The sequence below is a fragment of the Cryptotermes secundus genome, unplaced genomic scaffold (assembly GCF_002891405.2).
Source record: "Cryptotermes secundus unplaced genomic scaffold, Csec_1.0 scaffold689, whole genome shotgun sequence".
NCBI classification, from domain to species: domain Eukaryota; kingdom Metazoa; phylum Arthropoda; class Insecta; order Blattodea; family Kalotermitidae; genus Cryptotermes; species Cryptotermes secundus.
The window spans coordinates 427316-446020 of record NW_019720574.1 but is presented as its reverse complement, the minus strand read 5'-3'; the positions used below and the strand labels follow the sequence as shown (position 1 = coordinate 446020).

The window sequence follows — 18705 nt, the reverse complement described above, 5'->3', positions numbered from 1 at the left end:
CGAAACACGAGGTGATACTGCATTTTACTGTCAGTTGCTTCCTGACGTCATAATCGCAATCGGCGGTCTGAAATCAAACATAGTTGGCAGTGGTATTGTGTTGGAAATGGTTCTGTTATGATGACTTTCCCTGGCAGTTCACGTCATTGGTTACCATTAGTATGGTGCAAGCTTGTAAAGGGGGAAGGGTAACTAGGAAGCAGGTCAATGTTTGGTATCCCCTGCATTTTCCCACTCTTTCCAAGATGCCCCACCGCGTCATGATAACCACCACATATCAGCTGTACAACATACACTTTTCATTGGGCCTGCACAAGAACAGACAGTGGCGGATCCCAAACACACACTTCTCTTGAATGACGTTTACATATATAGATATGCACCCAGTCGTTTCAGCCAGTTTTACTGGTAGCCGTATGGATTGACTCGTACCATACACAACTAAATTCAAAGGGATTTGCAGATGTCATTCTTTGTGTTGCCTCAGAGTTCCCATCACATGTTGCGGCGTAGCAGAGAGGTCCCGAATTCGAATCTCAGCCCCGAGACTGATTATTCTGAGGTTTCCGTGAAATGTTTGCAATTCTGGACGTAACCTTTTCGAACCTTTGCACGGGATATCTCGCTTAAATAATTGACGGTCCTTGTCTATGTTCATTTTGTTATTCGGAATATTAGCGATGAAAACGTGTACATCCTGGCTCTTGAACAAGAAAAAGTTTTTGCCATGCGAAATTTCAGGTTCTAATAGAACGATCTTCGGGACCAAACGACCGCCCCCCCCATACTTCCGTGGCAGAATGTTCCTCAGAAACCTCATTGCCTCCACCAGGCTACACGGCTCCACATCCCAGAACATTGTAATTTTATGTAGTACTACTTAGGGATAGCGTAATCGGCATAGCGACTGGCTACGGGCTGGACGACCGAGGGGTCGGAGTTCAACTCGCGCAAGAATTTTCTCCACATCGTTCAGACCGGCTCTGTTGCCCACCCAACCTCCTAACCAGTGGGTACCGGGTCCTCTTTCCCCGGAGATAAAGGGCGGCCGGGGCGTGAAGCTAACCACTCACCTGTAGCTAGTGCCGAGGTCAAGAAAATGTGGATGTATACAGCCACTTACCCATACTCATTCATGGCGTACTGTTTAATTAGTTAACTGTAGGGACATCTTTGCTTTTTACTACTAAAATGTTTTAGGAGAAGAGCTTTATTAAAGGATTAAAATAGACCTCGACCACTTCCTTTGGCATTCCTTCCAATTAATTACTGTCATCCAAATTAACGCTGTAGTGCGGCGTACGAATGGTTGTTAAGCAAAGGAAAGTAACGTTCTTCACATCGAGTTTCGCCAAAACGTGAATCCGTCACTGGCGGCATTGCGTGGTCTTCGCTCGTATCGGTAGCTCTGCGCCGGCGCAGTGCAGCCTCTCATGTCCTACTGACCTGGATCGAGAGACCGGCCTTCCTTCCATTGCTGCGCGTAGTTGCTTAGAAGAGCGAGCGTGGTGAAGATGTGAATCTTGTTGCAGTGACTTATTTTTGGAGGGAAAGGAAAAGAAATGGAGTGTCTTAACAGATTAATGATGGACCATCCAGTGTTTGGTGTTGGTGGTAGTGGTGGCGTTGATGGAGTTCCAGTGTCTTCATATCTGCAGCAGTGCGAAGCCCGGTAAGGCACCTCAGTTCCGGCCCTGGATAGACAAGAGTGGGTCAGGTGCTTAAACAGGGTTGCCACGTGTTACAAACAGCGGTATTTAACACACAATGCATGGACAGTTTATAATGACGGAACTTACACAAGTTAAGATTATTTAAATGCATGTCTTCTTTGTCGGGTTTGAAATTCTCACGGGTGTAAGAATTTAGGTTGTGAGACTAAACGTCTTGGTCCAGTGGCTAGTACACCTGCTTTATATTTGGAAAGCCCCCCTTTCAAAATCACGACGTGGACACCAGCTAATCTATTTGACTAGTCTTCTCAGCCTCTACAGGCAAGTGCTGACCGCTTCCTTCCGCATCCTTTGCAGTTCATTATTTTGCAAAGCATACAGCTATAGAATGTGCTCACGAGGGCATCCTCAAATAGGCAATAAATAAATATAATATCCAGGCTGTGTAAACCTAGAAGAACACATCTGCCTTAATTTTAGGGCATTTACTCATTTGAGGTCTGCTGTCTAGTCGTTTAAAATTACCTGTAAAAATTAATTGAAATTTCTTCAAAGTTATTTAATCAGCTGTGTAGTGAGTGAACTGTGTATTTCATCTGTTGACGTTTGACAGGCGTTATTGCGTGCCAAGGATTAAGCTGCGTGCCAAGCGGACAGTCTAATATTGCGTATTTCCTTTGCGTAAAAGTGTATTTCTGTTTGCGTATATATAATCATGCAGATAGAAGTGTGTAAAGCAATGTATTTAATTGTGTTATACAACTATCAAACTTGTCCCCTGCCCCCTCCCCCTTTCACAGAGCGAAGAATGTAGATTATTTTACCCTGAAGATGGAAACACCAGGTTCTCCCGAACATTTGGTGATTGTATACGATATTACACGGCGTGATGTCCCAGAAGACGGTAATCTTTAGATTGAGGTTGTTTGAGATCAAATTACCGAGGAGAATTTGGACGTAATACGATGAAGAAGTAACTGAAAGACGGAAAAAATTGCGTAATGAGGCGTTTGATAATTTTCACTCTTCGTCTAATAATTAAATTAACGGGAAATGTGACTGGGGCATGTTACGCGCATGGAAGAAATGAGAAACAATACAAATTTTAATAGGAAGTTATTTTTCGGAGACTGAGGTTTAGACAGTAAAGTAGGGCGGAGTGAATTGGCTCTGTTTCATGGAAACATGGAATTCCTTGACCACCTGCCCAACTAGCAGTCTTAGAAAGACGGGTGCACTCCGTGGATTGCTTGGTTAGTGCAAAGATAGGCGGTGTCAGAGGTGATCAGAACGTTGTAGATGTGTAGCAATCGCATTGCCTTCGAATCTGGGAAATTGATAGGTTCACATGCGCCCCCTTCAAGTGAAATTAACTATACTTCGTGAGATGCTTATATTATCATGCATACAGCATCGAAATAAATTAAATAAAGCAGTACATATGTCAAAACATTGCAGAAAACGTAAAGCAGTTTAAGTGAAAAGATTTTCATTGTAGCAAAATGTATTCTCCATTTACATTCTGCATGCGGCACGTGTAATTTCAAGTTTCCGCAACGGTTTCTGTGTGGTTGTTCATGGCCACCTTACCCCTCGACCTTCAGTACTGCGGTGCTTTTTGTGGGGGTTTTGAAGGCTCACCTAACAGTTCGTTGTTTGGTACAAGCAGTTGCAGTGAATTGGAGAAGTTGAAGGTTTTACACAATAACAACGCTTTCACAAAAGTAAGAGCTCGATATGATTGCTGTTCTTTTGATCAAGTCAAGGAGGATGCGGTGGGCAGGTCATGTAGCACGAATGGGGGAGTCGAGGAATGGATATTGGTGGGAAAGCCAGAAGGAAGGAGACCACAGGGAAGACCAAGGCGTAGGTGGGTGGACAATATTAGAATGGATCTTAGAGAGATAGGATGGGATGGTATTGATTGGATAGATCTGGCTCAGGATAGCGACCAGTGGAGTGCTCTTGTGAACATGGTAATGAACCTCCGGGTTCCATACAATGCTGGGAAATTCTTGAGTAGCTGCAGAATTGGCGTCACCTTCAGAAGGGCTTAGCTCAGTGAGTAAGTAAGTAAGTTCTTTTCACCTTCTGAAGAGTTCTACTGTGAGTACTCACGAACAGTACAGGAAGCAAACTACATGAAATTTACGAGTGCTGGAATGTGACACCGAGTAGTTTGGTACATAGGTAATAGATTAAATTTTTCTACCCTGGAAAAGGTGGCAGATTGCTTCATAATGTTTGTACTTGTCTACTAAACTACACGATGTCACATCTTAGCAGACTGTACTGGTAATATTATCTGCAGCAAGAACCTCGGATCCCAAAATTGTGTGGCCTGGGTCAAAAAGGAAATGCCATCTCCTTCAGAATAGTCTCTTTGGAAACGTATGCAGCCATCACATCGCGTTTTCTTTTTCCCTCACGCTTTAAAAGCACGGCGGAAGTGATTCCCTTCATGCTGTCGAGTGCCGCTTCCGGTTCGCTTTGGATGTCAGACAGTTTCAAAACGTCGTCCCTTCAGTTTCATTTTCAATTTCGGATTTTTTTAAAACGTTTATTTTTTTCTCCGTAATGAGTTATGCTCAATATGTTTTTTTTTATTGCTAGTGGGGTGGGACTAAGTCCCTTGTACTGCGGCCACTTCTGGCCTATTGTACCAGCTCCAGATGATAGGTGAGGGTGATTGTGGAGCAATTGGTGGAATGAATATTGACAGGGGAAACAGAAGTACTCGGAGAAAACCTGCCCCAGCGCCACTTGACCAGACCCGGGATCGGGAAGCCAGCGACTAAACGCTTGAGCTATGGCGCGGCTCTTTGCTCGATATGTAGTCAGAAGCGCATGCAAGTCTCCATGTAATAACGTGCATGTTAATGGTCGCTTTCAGCCAAATTGGAATGTACGAGCAAAGTTGAATATATTTAAAGGAAATCGCTCATCGGTTCTCTGTTACATGCAAACGGACAGAAATACATGGCTAAGCTGATACACGCGTTTTTTTGCGTCTTTTCGTTGTGAGGGGGGAACCCCTCAAAGGAAGCTTACTGTGCCCAAGTACATCGGTTTTACCAAGTATTGGGGGAATAGAGGTAAAGATTGACGTAGTCTTAAGCTCAGCATTAGATGACAGTGAGCGATCACTTTCGATCTCCACAGCTATACGTCCAAGGGACCCGCTGCCATGGAATGAGCCTGGTTGGGTCCCAGAGGCGGTCTGGATGCTGTGACTGCCTATCAGTAGCTAATTACATGGAGCCAAGCTCTTCTGCAGAAGCCAGCAGTCACTCAACTGCTCAAGGATTTCCCAACATTTTATAGTACCTGAAGATCTAGTACCGTGTGAACTAGATGAATCTAGTTTCTAGCGGAACAGTAATTATTATTGCTCTTTTTATGGGTCCTTTAAGGATTTCAGTGTCGAGACGGTGGGATAACTGGTGAATTGGAAACAGTTTTAAAGGAAGCTGTTGTGGCTTAAGCTACGTACTATCTGGGGGACTGAGGAAGATCAGGATAGCCGGTGACCCCGTCTAGATTCAGACTGAACACGTGCCGAATACAGATGTTAATGCTCTCATTTCTGTGTACTTGCAAATCGAATATTGCCGTCTCCTTGTATCTGTTAGCTAGGTACTAGAGTTGCGCCTACTGACTCCATCGTCGGGTTGCGAACTGGAGGCGGCAGGTTCTTCCGAAACATTTTATCTCTACTAGATTACACAGCGCAAGAAGGGCTGTAAGAAAAAAATGGTAAAACCTGTACTGTTAAGAAATAATTAAATTTAATGCCTTAAATAACCGATCACAGTGGCTTAATCCATGAACCGTCTTCGCCCGCTCATTTGAATCTCATTCGAGCCATGATTGCGTGCGTTTATTCCGTGTGTAAGTAGCGGCCTTGCCCAAGGAGCCGTGCCGATTGTGTATAGGATTAAGAAACTGAAGAAGAAGCCAGAACCTAACACAAGGGCTGTAGAGAGAGAGTAAGAGAATACCTGAAATATAATTATGGGCATTTTCATAAATATCAGTAGAATTAGCAGATAGAACCGCGCCATCTCCACTCTCTATGCTTAAGGACCCGGCGATAAGCCGAACCGTTTCAAGGAAGCAATAGTCTGGTGTTCTGGCTGATACGGTATGACGGCGATGGTGATTTAATGGCCCGTGGCGTAGGCGGACTTGAAGGCAAGGCATGAAGTTGCCTCAACGATCGCGTTCCGTGGAATAGCAGTGTGTATGTGTGAGTGAGTGAGTGTAATGCAGCGGCCCCATCCTGCTGCATGGTGTCAAGTTCACTAGGGCACTCTCTCGCATCGGAGACCTCTAGCTTTTGAAGTAGATGATAAGCAGTATAATTATTGGCACTCACGTGATAAGATTCGCTATCATGCAGACTGCATTTGAGTGCCCCCACTTGTTCATATTTGAACAAGTCGGCTGTTGGGTTCATTAAGGGGAGGCAGTAGCTGCATAATTTCAAGTGATCATATTTCAGGGATGAAGCACTTCTGCTGTTTAAATAGGAGTTTTTTTTTTTTAGGGGCGGAGTGCAGTGCCAACGAAGCATGATATTCGTTCGTGGTGTGTGCAAGAGACTGCTTTACGAGCCTTAAACCAATTGGGAATAATTCAATTCAATTCTTTATTATTAATGTGCCGAGTCAACAGCCGCAAGGCCAATTACAGACTCAGCACAGTGTAGATGACTGAATTACATTACATACAGACTTATTAAAAGTCAAATACAAATTACAGTTAAATAATTGGAAGAAATAATAATGAATAAAAGTAAAAGTAAACAAACAAATAAGTGATAATTATAACAGTAATAATAATTCCATTATCATTAAACTAAGTGCTATTACGAATAGAGGAATGAAACATTAATATTTAATTAAGAATTGAATAGTATAGATTTTCTGAGGAAAATTACGTAATTCATTTTGCTTTACTGAACATGCAAATAATAAAAATACTAACAGTTATACTGTATTTAAAATTTGTTTGGGTAGAACATGCCTGGCTCCGNATAATAATAATAATAATAAATTATTTAAATTCTTTGTATATTTAAGCGCTGAACCCTACAGTCATTGGGCAGTTGCAGAGTCAGAACGTATGCTGACGACAGCAGTAGAACAGCACAGGACAAAATAAACAACAAATAACAGAAACAAAGAAAAATGGATCAGTTTAGGATTTTAACACTGAAACAAAATATTTGTTCAGTTTGCAAACTGCATTTGCGGTTGAAAAACAACTTGGCTGAAGCGCTGTGACTAGAAGAGCAAGTGAACATGAAGTGAACGAGTGTTCGCAGTAGGAACCCGAAGGTCGACTGCTTCGAGGGCAAAGGGGCAACATTTCGTGAAACTAAAACATTTATTAAAAACAGAGCATCAGGATGACCACGCTTGTTATAGTGTCAGCAAATTTAACCTTTCCAGTAAATTATCATAGTGATATTCCATATCTTGAAAAAATCTGTTGTAGCGAAGGGCTGCGAAGTTTCCTTGTATGCGCTGAAGTTTGTTGGACCCAGTAATTGTAACAGAGTTGTAAGAAAGAGAAGCATATTCGAGTTTAAATCTGTCAAATGCAGATTATAGCCTCAGTAGGCTGTGTAAGGCCGAAGAAGGAAACGTTATGCGAATTAGCTCTACTTTTGAAAAAAAAAAATCGACATGACATTTAAAATGAAGTTTGCAGTAGTATGCACGCCCATATCCTTAATAGAATCTGTTCGCAGTGTAAAGGAATTTTCGAGCCTGTAGGTATAATTCAGAACGTTCGTCTTCTTGGTGAAAGAGATATCTCTTAATTTTTCTGAAATTAGGCTTCATAAAATTTGCTGAACGCCATTTATGTACATAGTCAATATTTAACTGTAGACAAAAACAGTCACAAGATGAACTAATTGCTCGATAAATTTTAAAGCCGTCAGCATACAGAAGACAGTTTAAGTGATTAATTACGTCACATAAATCATTGATAAATATATTAAAGAGCAGAGGCCCTAAAACTGACCCCTGAAGTACGCCTGACTCCACGACAGAAGTCGAAGAAAGCATACCAGGATAACGTACACAAGACTGTTAAATAATTGAGAAACAAGTTTACGTAACCGGAAGATAATTCATAGTTGCTGAGTTCGTGAAGAAGCGGTGCACGTGGAAGATTCCCGAAAGCATTACTGAAATCAAAATAAATGGTTTGACCTTGTGAACAGACTAAAGGGGTAGCAGAGCTGGTAACGCGCTGGGAAGGGTTCTGTTTAGATTAAATAAAAACGAGAAACGTGGTTGTGNCAAATCCCAGAAGACTGCTTTCTTCATAGTCACCGCCGTGAAAGCCTCAAATCTTCAAAAGATGAAGTTTTTTTTTGAACAGGGGCAATACCTGCTTACTTCCAAAAGTTGTGAAAAGTATTCTGAGATAGGCTAATATTAAAAATAAACTTGAGAACAGGCATACAAACTTCAGAGTAGCCCTTTATAACAAAACGAGGTACACAGTAAAGTCCGACTGATTTAGATTGCCGTACCCGTATTGTAGCATTATGTACATCCGAGATTGAAATATGAGCTAAGGATAAAATATATGTAGATATATTAATAAAAGGAAAGGTTCCAGGGTAAGAACAAGTATAAACCGGTTGGAAAATGCTTTGGAAATGCCTCAGCAATATCACGAAGTATATTTATTAGAATACCGTTGATTTAAATGTGTATTAAACCATTATTCTTTTTCCTAAATTGTGATACATATTTCCAGAATTAGGCTGAGATTTTACATTGTTATCGACGGATTTGAGCCAGCGAAATCTGTCTTGATTGTGGTTATAACTAATTTACGATGAGAATAAAATATTTATTTTTAATGTAAGCTCTTAATTTCCCAGAAAACTAACTAGGATAATTGTTTTCTAGTGTATCCAGAAGGAAGAGCAAAATAAATATATTGCTTGGGTTTCAGCGACATTTATTTTGTAAGCGAAATTAGCTAATTATTTAATAAAAATATGAATCGATTCGGCACTGTGTAGTCGATAGTAAACCATGATAGATAAGCTATTGAATACGAACTGCCTTATTGTAGTTATCGTTAAGAAGGTGCGTATTTTTATTAGAACATTTGTATGTCAATGTTGCAATTTAGGATGATGATTCAGTTTATTTAACTCTAATGATTATAATGATAATGAAGATACAGCGTGCAGCTATTTCTTTTATTGTAACTCTTTTAGCGCCTGTAGGCCTGCTTTGACAACTCTTGAATTATATTAGATATTCACAACGGTGGATATTCATATTAAGGTTATCTGGGGTTTGACACGGTTTTGTCTGGAAGAACCTTCATTTTCTGTTGTGAAAATGCAGGCAGCAGGTTCCTCCAGCGTTTGTAACCACACACCAGACAACACCATGTCATAACCCATCAGACCACACTGTAAACACTGAATTACCGCTCTATAACTCGGTGTGTATACAGAACTAACTTCAGTGAGGTTGTCTGTGGTCTCATTTGTTCGGATTGAATTTCACAGAGTTTATTAACCTTCCCGCGTTTCTTCGTCATAGTATCTATAAAAAGTAAAGGTATCCATGTAACAGGCCGTGGAGGCCCATAGGGTTGTGAGATGTTGAGGTTCCCACATTATCTAGACAAGCGGCTCAAAGATGGCGGTGAGGTTGTCAGCCCTACGCGCCGACCGCCCTTTACCCGCAAGAATATTCCTGGTACTCGTTTCTGTTAGAGGCTGAGTCGACCCCAGGGCCATAGTGCGGCTGGAAGGATTAGACTTGTTGAAAAAAAAAATCCAGTGACCTCATCCAGCATGTAGCATAGTGCCTCAACCAACTATGCTACCGCGTGCTCCCATAGAATGTATAAAGAAAAGTTAATGTATGAAGTTAGCTCATGCTGTATTGTTTAAACATGTCAGAGGCAGTGCTGTAGTCTTGTTAATGATAGGCGTCCCATTTATGACACCTGGACTAAACATTTGCTACTATCCTGTTTCCCTGTTGCTGATTTACGTAGTAAATCAGCTACTACTGAGTACTACTACTCAGTAGTTGATTTAACGCCCATGAGTTGTAACTTTTGGCTCTGATTTACGTTGGCGATCGGTACGAGTTGTTGCTTCTCCAATGGCGTCCAGATATTTCTCAGGCCGTGCCACACCTTTCGGCAACAGCTTAGTGCCCTAACCTAGCCTTATGGAAAAACACTGGAGGTCTGGAATGTGTTGAGGATGTTTACGTGTTGTCATAAGGTTAAGGGTTGAAGGAGTGTGGTTGAGGTCATTGTACTTGATTTGAGTGAAAGGGGGTTGAAGAGGGAGAGCAAACCGGTTGCCTCTCATGTTTGCATTGATTTGTAACGTTATAAAGTTCACAACGGACAATGTCCAGAGACAACAATAATTGTATTAATATACCATCGTCACAAATTTTGTTCTTGTATATGTAGCTTCGCCAAGAAATTCTCCGCCTTTCATGGAATCGCACCACTGGTCCCTCTACCGTACCATATGACTCTAGTTCAAATTCCATTACATTTCATTAAGGTCCTACAAGATAACAGCGGATGATACAGTAACTTAACTGAAGGGGAGTCCCAAGCAAGCTTATTGCAACACACAAGACAAGACGCTGAACTGCTTATTCGGGAGGTGCTGAGTTTAAATTTCGGCCTGAAGAACAACCGTCTTTATTTCTCGAAACAAGTTGCGTGTTTGCGTTCCCTCTGTACCCATCAGTATAAGACGCTTTTGGTATACGCATCAGAACCAGTCTGTGCCCCGCAGCTGCCCTACACGTTGCAGATTATAGAATCTGCTTTTTTGTGAAATGTGGTGAGTAAAAGTAAATGGCTTGTTTCTTATCAGTTTTTCATTCTACGGGTTAACACGTGTTTCAGTGAACGCTTTTTGGCCGCATCGTACAGCCCAACGGTCATGTTCGTTCTGGCATTACCCTATGACTTGGTGTAGATGATGCTTCTTGTGAGCATATTCATGAGCATTCTGAGACTGGTAACAAATTGCAACAATTTGATTATTTTCAGGGAACACTACTGTAAATATGTACCTTTTTTTCGTTCGTTTTTAAATTCGCGATTTAGAGAACTTTCTTTTTTTGTGAATCATGGATTCAATTTGCAGTACTAAGGTAAATACATCTTTCTCTATTTTTGTCTTTATCTTAATAGTCTGGGAAAGCACCGTCTTTGCGCATTGCATAGATGCCGTGTGACAAATTTGTATCTGTGAGCAGTTACCTTCTGTTCTTTGGAAAAGGATAAACATTCTCGTTCTCTTGCGGTTTACTACTCTTCTTACTCTGCATTACTACTTCGCTGATCACAGTGACCTTGCGGTCTAAAGGTCTTTCAATGGGATCATAGGTTCGAATCCCACAGAAGGCATGGACGTCTGTGTCCGTTTATTCTGTGATTGTGTTGTTGTGTGTAGGTAGCGGCCTTGCGACGGGCTGAGCCCTATCCACTGAGTCCTACTGACTGAGGTCAAGAAACTGAAATGAAACGAAGCGTTTCACAGGTGCCCTATGCTCCAAGTAGAAGCAACCGGAATTATATATATATATATATAGACAGACAGTATTACTTTAAGAAAGCAGTCTTCTGGGAGTTGGCACCGTGTATATGTGGTGTTAACCGGCGTTTCGGAGGTTTACCGCTTCTCACGGTCTCTTCGCTTGCGGATTTCTTATAATTTTTCTTCTACCCTGAAGATGGAGGCGATACGTTCCTCCGAAACGTCGGTTAACACCACATATACACGGTGCCAAATCCCAGAAGACTGCTTTCTTCATAGTCACCGCCGTGAAAACCTCAAATCTTACACAGCATTACTTTAGTTAGTGTATGTGATTCACATTCGTTCGATCCGTTAATCATGTCCTGTAGGCATTTTTCGTGACGTAATGACGTACACGATTTTTCACATTCCCTTAGTATGCTGTTCTGTTTGAGGTCCGCTCAGTATAACCAAGTTTCCCGAAGAATCTTCGTCTCCCTACATAAGACTTTCAGTAAATTGTAGGATAAATGGTTTCGTACATTTGTTGTTTGTCGTCAAACTTTCTGTTTTGAAGGCTGTTAACGGTTTTTCAGCATCGAGGCCAGCATGAACGGTAGTAGATCAGGATCAGTAGACGTGATTGTAAAGGAATTTGGGGCAAAAGAAAGTATTGTGAGCACGTGAACGGGAGGTACACTTGAATGCGAGCGCCCACTCAGGCGGAAGACGGATGGTCCTCTCATGAAGTCGGGCCAACCCACAGCGCACAAGTTCGCCCAGAAAACTCACTGTTCAGTCACATTTGTCATATATTTGAGGGTACGCTGGGAGATAGGAGGGTGGAACCATGTATCTGAATTAGATTTTTGCATTGGTGTTTGATATTGTAGCGTGTAGAGCCGTTTCTATGCAACGACCGCGAGATAAGCAGATATACTACAGCCGTTACTAAATAACAGTCGCAAACAAATACGTCTCCATAGTAACGACTCGACGCGCAACAATAGAGAGAATCGGGGAGTTATAAGACATGTGGGGCGACCCAGTCAGTTCAGTACGGGAGTCTGAAGATGGAAGAGAGTTGGAAGTGCCCGCCATTCAGAGAGGACTTGAGCGCGGAAGCTGAAGAATCTCGACTGTCAGAAGCCGTTACCAGAGAACGGCTGGTGTAGACACAGCATGCTGCAAAAGACTTAGCGGGTGATATGGTAATTTGGAAAATGTGGAGATAACGATGATGTAATTACTTGTAGTTCCGAGGATTTTGGTAGAGTGGACAATAAATCCAATGTCCAATCCAAAACCCTGGTGTATAGCCAGACCGTACTACGTGACAGTGTTACGTCGTTACGGCATTTGTATGTATGTTTTATCTGCCTGTCGGCTGGGAGATCAGAAGCTTGCTATGGGTTGGGTGACACGATAGATTCCTGGCGGTAGATTTTTCTTCGTCATCACACCCAGAACGGCTCTGCCTACCAGAATCCTGTTAAGTCGGCACATAGTGAGGAAACTCGCGGTTTGTGCTCTTCATCCAATATTATGAGGATGGTCGGTTATAACCAGGGCCCGGATTTTGATGACCTGAAAATATTTAAAAAATTACCGAAAAAATCAGAAAAATTACCTAAAATATGACCCAAAAATGTAATATGCACGGCCCGGATTTTGATGACCTGAAAATATTTAAAAAATGACCTATAAAATGACCGAAAAAATCCACAAAAATGACCTAAAGGAGAAAAGAAAGAACACTCCGCTTCCATGTTATTCACATTTCAGAAAACATATGAAGAAAAATTCCCTAAAATGGCCAAAAATGACAGGAAATACCCGTAAACGTTCAAAAATTTACCAAAGTTACCCCCAAAATGAAAAAATGACCCTAAACCAAAAAATGTCAAAAAGTGACAAAATTACCTATAAAATTTACATTTCTGTAACCAGCAGCTCATATCCGAGATTTATATATTTAAGAGCATCACATAGGATACAAGGAAAAAAAGATGACATGTCATCAAAATCCGGGCCCTGGTTATATCAAAGTGGTCAAGATGTAGCCTCATGGAGAAAATAAAAACTACCCTTTTTTTTGTTGTTGAAAATGGCAAGAGAAGTTGATGAGACCACTTAGGAGAGCTATTCATAGTTAATAGGCCTATTAGAACGGAACTGGAAGATATGGCCTGTGAAGGTGTAGGCTATGTTCGCTTTAGTTTAGGTTTCAGTGGCGGTTTTTTGAACATGTTCGTCAATCGTCGGTTTCATAGAAGATAAGAGCGGTGAATTTCGTGACCACAACTAACTCCAAAGTCGAGCGAGTAAGCCGCCTTGAAACCGCTGCTTGTAGGCTGGCTGTCGTGACAGCTTTTTGTGTTTTCTGAGTCTTTCCAGGTAAACGCCTTGATAGTACAAATTGTATTTCAAATTGGGCCATCGGCGCCTTCCACTTCCCTTCCAGTTCTCCACTACGAGTCACTATGTTCCGTGGTGAGATATTGACAGCGTCAGTAAATAAACCGTAGATCCTTTGTACGTATATAAAAAGCTAACATTTGGTGTTATGTAGCTGCAGAGTTGATAGTACCTACGAATTGGAGCAGATGATAAGACAGAAGATGTGCTTGAGTCGATGCTACGGTGTCCACCTTTGACGGAAACGTTCCTCCAGACAGAAGCACCGCGTATTACATGTTATTGTGTAGAATTTAGTATCTACGGATACATTCGCCATGTTTGCATAACTTGACAAGTTATTGAGCTTCGTTGCCTTTTAATTAATTTAGTTTGAACAGTTTGCATTGACATTTCTTGATCAGTTGAATAATTGAGGAGCTAAGTTATGGTGGATTTCACTAGTTAAAATGAAGAACGTTGTCATTTTTTATATGACGTCGTGCAGGTTGATAACACCTTTCGAAGTACTCTACTGCCTCCATCTGCAGGATAGAAAACTCTCCTGCCCTCTCCCATAAGACCGTAATAATCATATTCACCGCCGTGAGAGTCCCATCTCGCCTAAAGGGTTTTGTGGGATGTAACATATATTTTGAAAATCAACCGACGTTTCAGAGGAACGTGTCGCCTCCATATTCAGGGTAGAATAAGCCAATCAAGAAACAAGCGTGAAGCACTTAGCAGGCAGAACTGTGTTCCTCCGAAACGGCGGTTGGTTTTGAGTGGACTACACGGCGTTATATCCCACAGTAACCACCGCTGAGAAGCTTAAACCCTAATCTTATCTATTTAAAATAGATTATGACTAATTGCGATGCACTAAGCATGCACGGTGACACAGATGGGCCTAATGATGCCTTCTCGTCTATGAATCTCGTTTTCTGTGTTGTGTTGGCCGAGGGTCAAGAGTGTTGTTGGTCGGGGCTGAGGAAACCTACTTTCCATCTCAAAATAAACACAGCGGAGTGCGCGTTGTCCGCGCTCTTATGATGGCCGACATGTCATTGTGAATCATCAGATTTTATCTATATTTTGCCTGAAACAAAGCACGAAGGAAGTAGTGTAAATGTCGCAACCCAGTCAGTTGTGCAATGCGGTGTCACTGCTGCCTTGTTCATGTGTGGAAATTTCATGTCATTGCTTCATCCCTGAAATATGACAGTACTTTATGATGCAATACTTTATGTCGCTAATATTTTTTTTTCTCGCCGATCCTAGCTATAAAAAAGGTAAAGTTGTCCCTTTGCTTAACTAATTAAGCACTCCGCCATGAAGGCGTATGTGGGAGTGTATGTATAGAGCCAAATTTTCTTGATCTGTGCTCTAGCTGGAGGTGAGTAGTCAGCTTCACCCCTCTGCTGCTTTACCCCACGGGGAAAGAACCCGCGGTATCCATTGGATAGGAGGCTGGGTAAACCCCAGAGCCCGTTTGGATCCTACTGAGACTCGAACTCCGATTCTTCGGTCGTTCAGCCCTTAGCTAATCGTTATACTGACTGCGCTCTTCGGGCTGAAAGCATGTCGTTATGAATTGTCACTGTGCAGTGAAGAAAGGTATCGCCTTTACATGATTCGGAAGTTGCTTGATTCTTAGTTATACAGTCTGGAAGAAAAGACGTAGAGGACGACCACTGTCTGAGGTTCAGTAAGGCGCTTCCAAGAGTCTCGTAATACGGTTTGAAATTAACAAATTTCAATACACCGAGAGTCCGGCGAGTAGAACAGAAAGTTTTCCCGAACCTACGTTTGGTATTTTAATTTCAAATGCTTTGTTTTTTTAGATTTACAAAACTCCCTCTTCGATGTGCATTTTGTTTTTGTGGTTTTATTCATGGTTTCTGTTTTCATTAGTATTTTTCCGAAGCCAGGAAGAATTCTCTGAGGAAAGTTTTGCTGCCTACGCCAACCGTTACTACCGAACTACCTGCTGAAGTTGTTAACACTGCTTTGTGCGAGGGTTTGAACTTTAATAGTGGCAACTATTTATTTACAACTGATACAAAATAGATGGATGTTTCGAAGTTTTGCAGCCCTTCAGTGTAGTCACCAGCATTGTGTACAGCCCGTTGCCAGCGATGTGGAAGTCGTAGGATACCTTTAGCAGTGCCTGTTGTGTTGATAGTTCGAATGGTTCGGTCTACTGCCTGAAGAATCTTTGGAATAGTTCTGAAGCGAATGCCACGAAGTGGTTCCTTCATCTTAGGAATCAAGTCGAAGTCACAAGGGCTTAAGTCCCGGGAGTATGGTGGATGGTGGTACAGCACTTCCCAGCCCCATCGATCGAACAAATCAGCCACAGCTTGCGCTGCATGCGGCCGAACACTGTCTTGCAAAATGATGGTTGAGTTCTGCAGAAAGTGTCGCCGCTTCTTTCTCAAAGCTGGTCGCAGGCTGTGTTCCAAAAATGAACAGTAATACTGCGCATTGACGGTCTGCTGTCGGGGAACGGTATGCATTAGGATAACACCATCACAGTCGTACACGAGAATCGCCATAACTTTCACATTGCTGGGGTTCTGACGAACTTTTGATTTTCATGGTGACCCGTAATTAGCCATTCGTTCGATTGGCGTTTCATTTGTGGCTCCTACGATTTGGTCCATGTCTCATCCAGCGTAATGATAGGCGTAAGAAAGCCTCTCCTTAGCGCTCATAGCCATCCAAGTGGTTACGAACAGCGTCGTATCGTAGCCATTTCTGCATTTCCGTCAAATCATGCGGAACCCATCGTGATGCAATTTTTCTCATGCCCAGGCGTTCCTTCAGAATGTGAAGCACAGTCGTGTGCGCTAATCCTGTCTCTCGGGCCAGCTCAAGGATCGTATGGCGTCGATCACTCTCCAGTAACGCGGAAAGAGCATGCACTTCTTTTTCACTGACACTAGGACGACCTGGCCGACGCATGTCTGCCACAATTTGGCGTCCCTCGTTGAAGGCTTTTACCCACCTTGTCACTGTTCTGTAAGGCAATGCAGATTCCTCGCAAGCCTCTTGAAGACCTTGATGACACTGTCGTGCTGTACGGCCTCTGGCACATTCAGTCTTTATCCAACTCCGTTGTTCCTGTTACAAAAACATCGTGACAACACTACATTAGACCGCCAGCTAGCACGAGGCTCTGTTCTTCTCGTCACTGCGCATGCGCGTGTTGTGGGAATGGAGAGTCCATTTGCTCTGAGATAAAGTGGTATGTAACTAACATGTGGTATAAGCGACATTATTTGGTTCCGTTGCATGGCGTCTCTACAGCAGTGTTGCCACTATTAAAGTTCCAACTCTCGTATTTGGGAATTACGTGGTTCAATTCTCCATTCAAAAGTATGTTTGGTGGAACTGGTTTAGGGTCGTGTCCAGTGTCGGTCTTTGGTCTTACAAGGGAATGGTCTGATCCGACATGTCGAATCCTGCCCTGATTTCTTTTTCACAGCAAGAGTACATACAACAAAATCTACTGTCAAAATTTTAGCTGCTAATACGCACTGTAAGTATTTTTTAAAAATTGCTGAACATGGCCAATATTGTAGCCTGCCAGACCCTTGGAGAAATGTCCACGCCCAGCAGAGCAGTACGCAACACGCAACACAGGTTACTCACAGCCTAGGCTGGGGTTATAGCAACCTCTGGTACAAGCATTTCCGCGTACAGAAAAAATGAGTAACTTCGGCATCTTAGAAATTTGATACTTCTAGTAATAGTACGTCTTACGTCATGTTTTGAGAATTCATGTGATTAATCGTGGTTTTGTGGATACCAAGAATAATAAGAACAGCTAGCATTAATTTTTAAAATAATTCGTTAGGCCAAGAATTGCTTGGATACAAGTCGTAGTAGGTGGACTACACATTCGGGTGAATACTTCATGGAGTTCGACATGTATTTAATACGGGGTTTCAAGTTTCAAGGCAGTGAAGTTTTATAGTCTACTAGGTGGGTACCAACGTTTAGGTGAAATTGCTGTCTCCATCTGCCTTGAGGATGGGAGCAGGCCACACGATGTCGTAATTCCAGAAGACACAGTGTAAAGCGTATAGCCTATTCCTTCTTTATGTTTCTAAACAAATAATAAACATAAGCGCAAATATTTTAATTGGTGGTCTGGTAGACAGATATTTAGTCAGATATGCATATTGGAGAAAGTTCCATAGAAATAAACTTTATATCTCTTAAACTTTTCGAAACATAGCTAGAATGATCAACTCAAAGATGATGAGATGGGCGGGATTTGTAGCACGTGTGGATAGGAGGTGAGTGGGAAAGTCACGAGGAAAGAGATCTGGGGAAACCTAGAGGTAGGTGGAAGAATAATGTCGTGACATGACACCTGCGAGGTGAAATAGTGGAGCCAGAAAAGACGGCCATAGCTGGGCAGCAGCTTCATAAACACCCAAGAGTCCAGTATATCCAATTAGAAGTACAAACCCCGTGTCTGGTCACTAACATTTGACAATATTAAAATAGATCTTAGAGAAATAGGATGGGGTTGTATGGGCTGGATTTTTCAGGCTCATTGTAGGGACCAGCGACTGGATCTTATGAATGGTGACGAAATTTCGGGTTCGTCAAATTTTGGAGGAAAATTCTTGAGTATCTGAGTGACTAGTGGCAAGTCAGGAAGGACTCTACTCCGTGTAGTTAAGTTTTTTATATACTAACAGTTTTGTAAGATTGTACCCGATGTGGTGTTGGTGTTTCAGTGTCAGTGTTGCACTGAAGTAAAAACCTAAGAATGACAGAAGGTGTGTCATGCTCCAGTTTGAACAATCGATATGGAAATGTGCCCCAGTTTGATAAAGTGAGGGCAGTGTTGGTACAGTGAGGAGCGTTACTCACATGCGACGACGAGATAAACTCGCTAACAATTTCACAATAATTGTTTTCTTGGCCTGCACGTATTTTATAACACATCCTTAAACACGTCCATTGTAATTCCTAGTATAAGTATTGGGGCTGTTGATGCCCATAGGGCACAAGCCTCTGAAACTGTTGGCTGAACCATGCCAACGGTGCGTGTTTTAAATG

General features: G+C 42.2%; 1 protein-coding gene across 1 annotated transcript in view; it reads left to right on the top strand.

The window, feature by feature from the left end:
- Nucleotides 1-1496: 1496 nt before the first annotated feature.
- The window catches only part of LOC111869458 (nuclear receptor coactivator 2), a 124662-nt gene continuing 107453 nt past the window's right edge, over nt 1497-18705 (top strand). Inside the window, exon 1 of the mRNA XM_023861003.2 lies at nt 1497-1672. Coding sequence (XP_023716771.1) covers nt 1563-1672 — 110 coding nt within the window. The 5' untranslated portion in view covers nt 1497-1562. The remainder of the gene's footprint in view (nt 1673-18705) is intronic.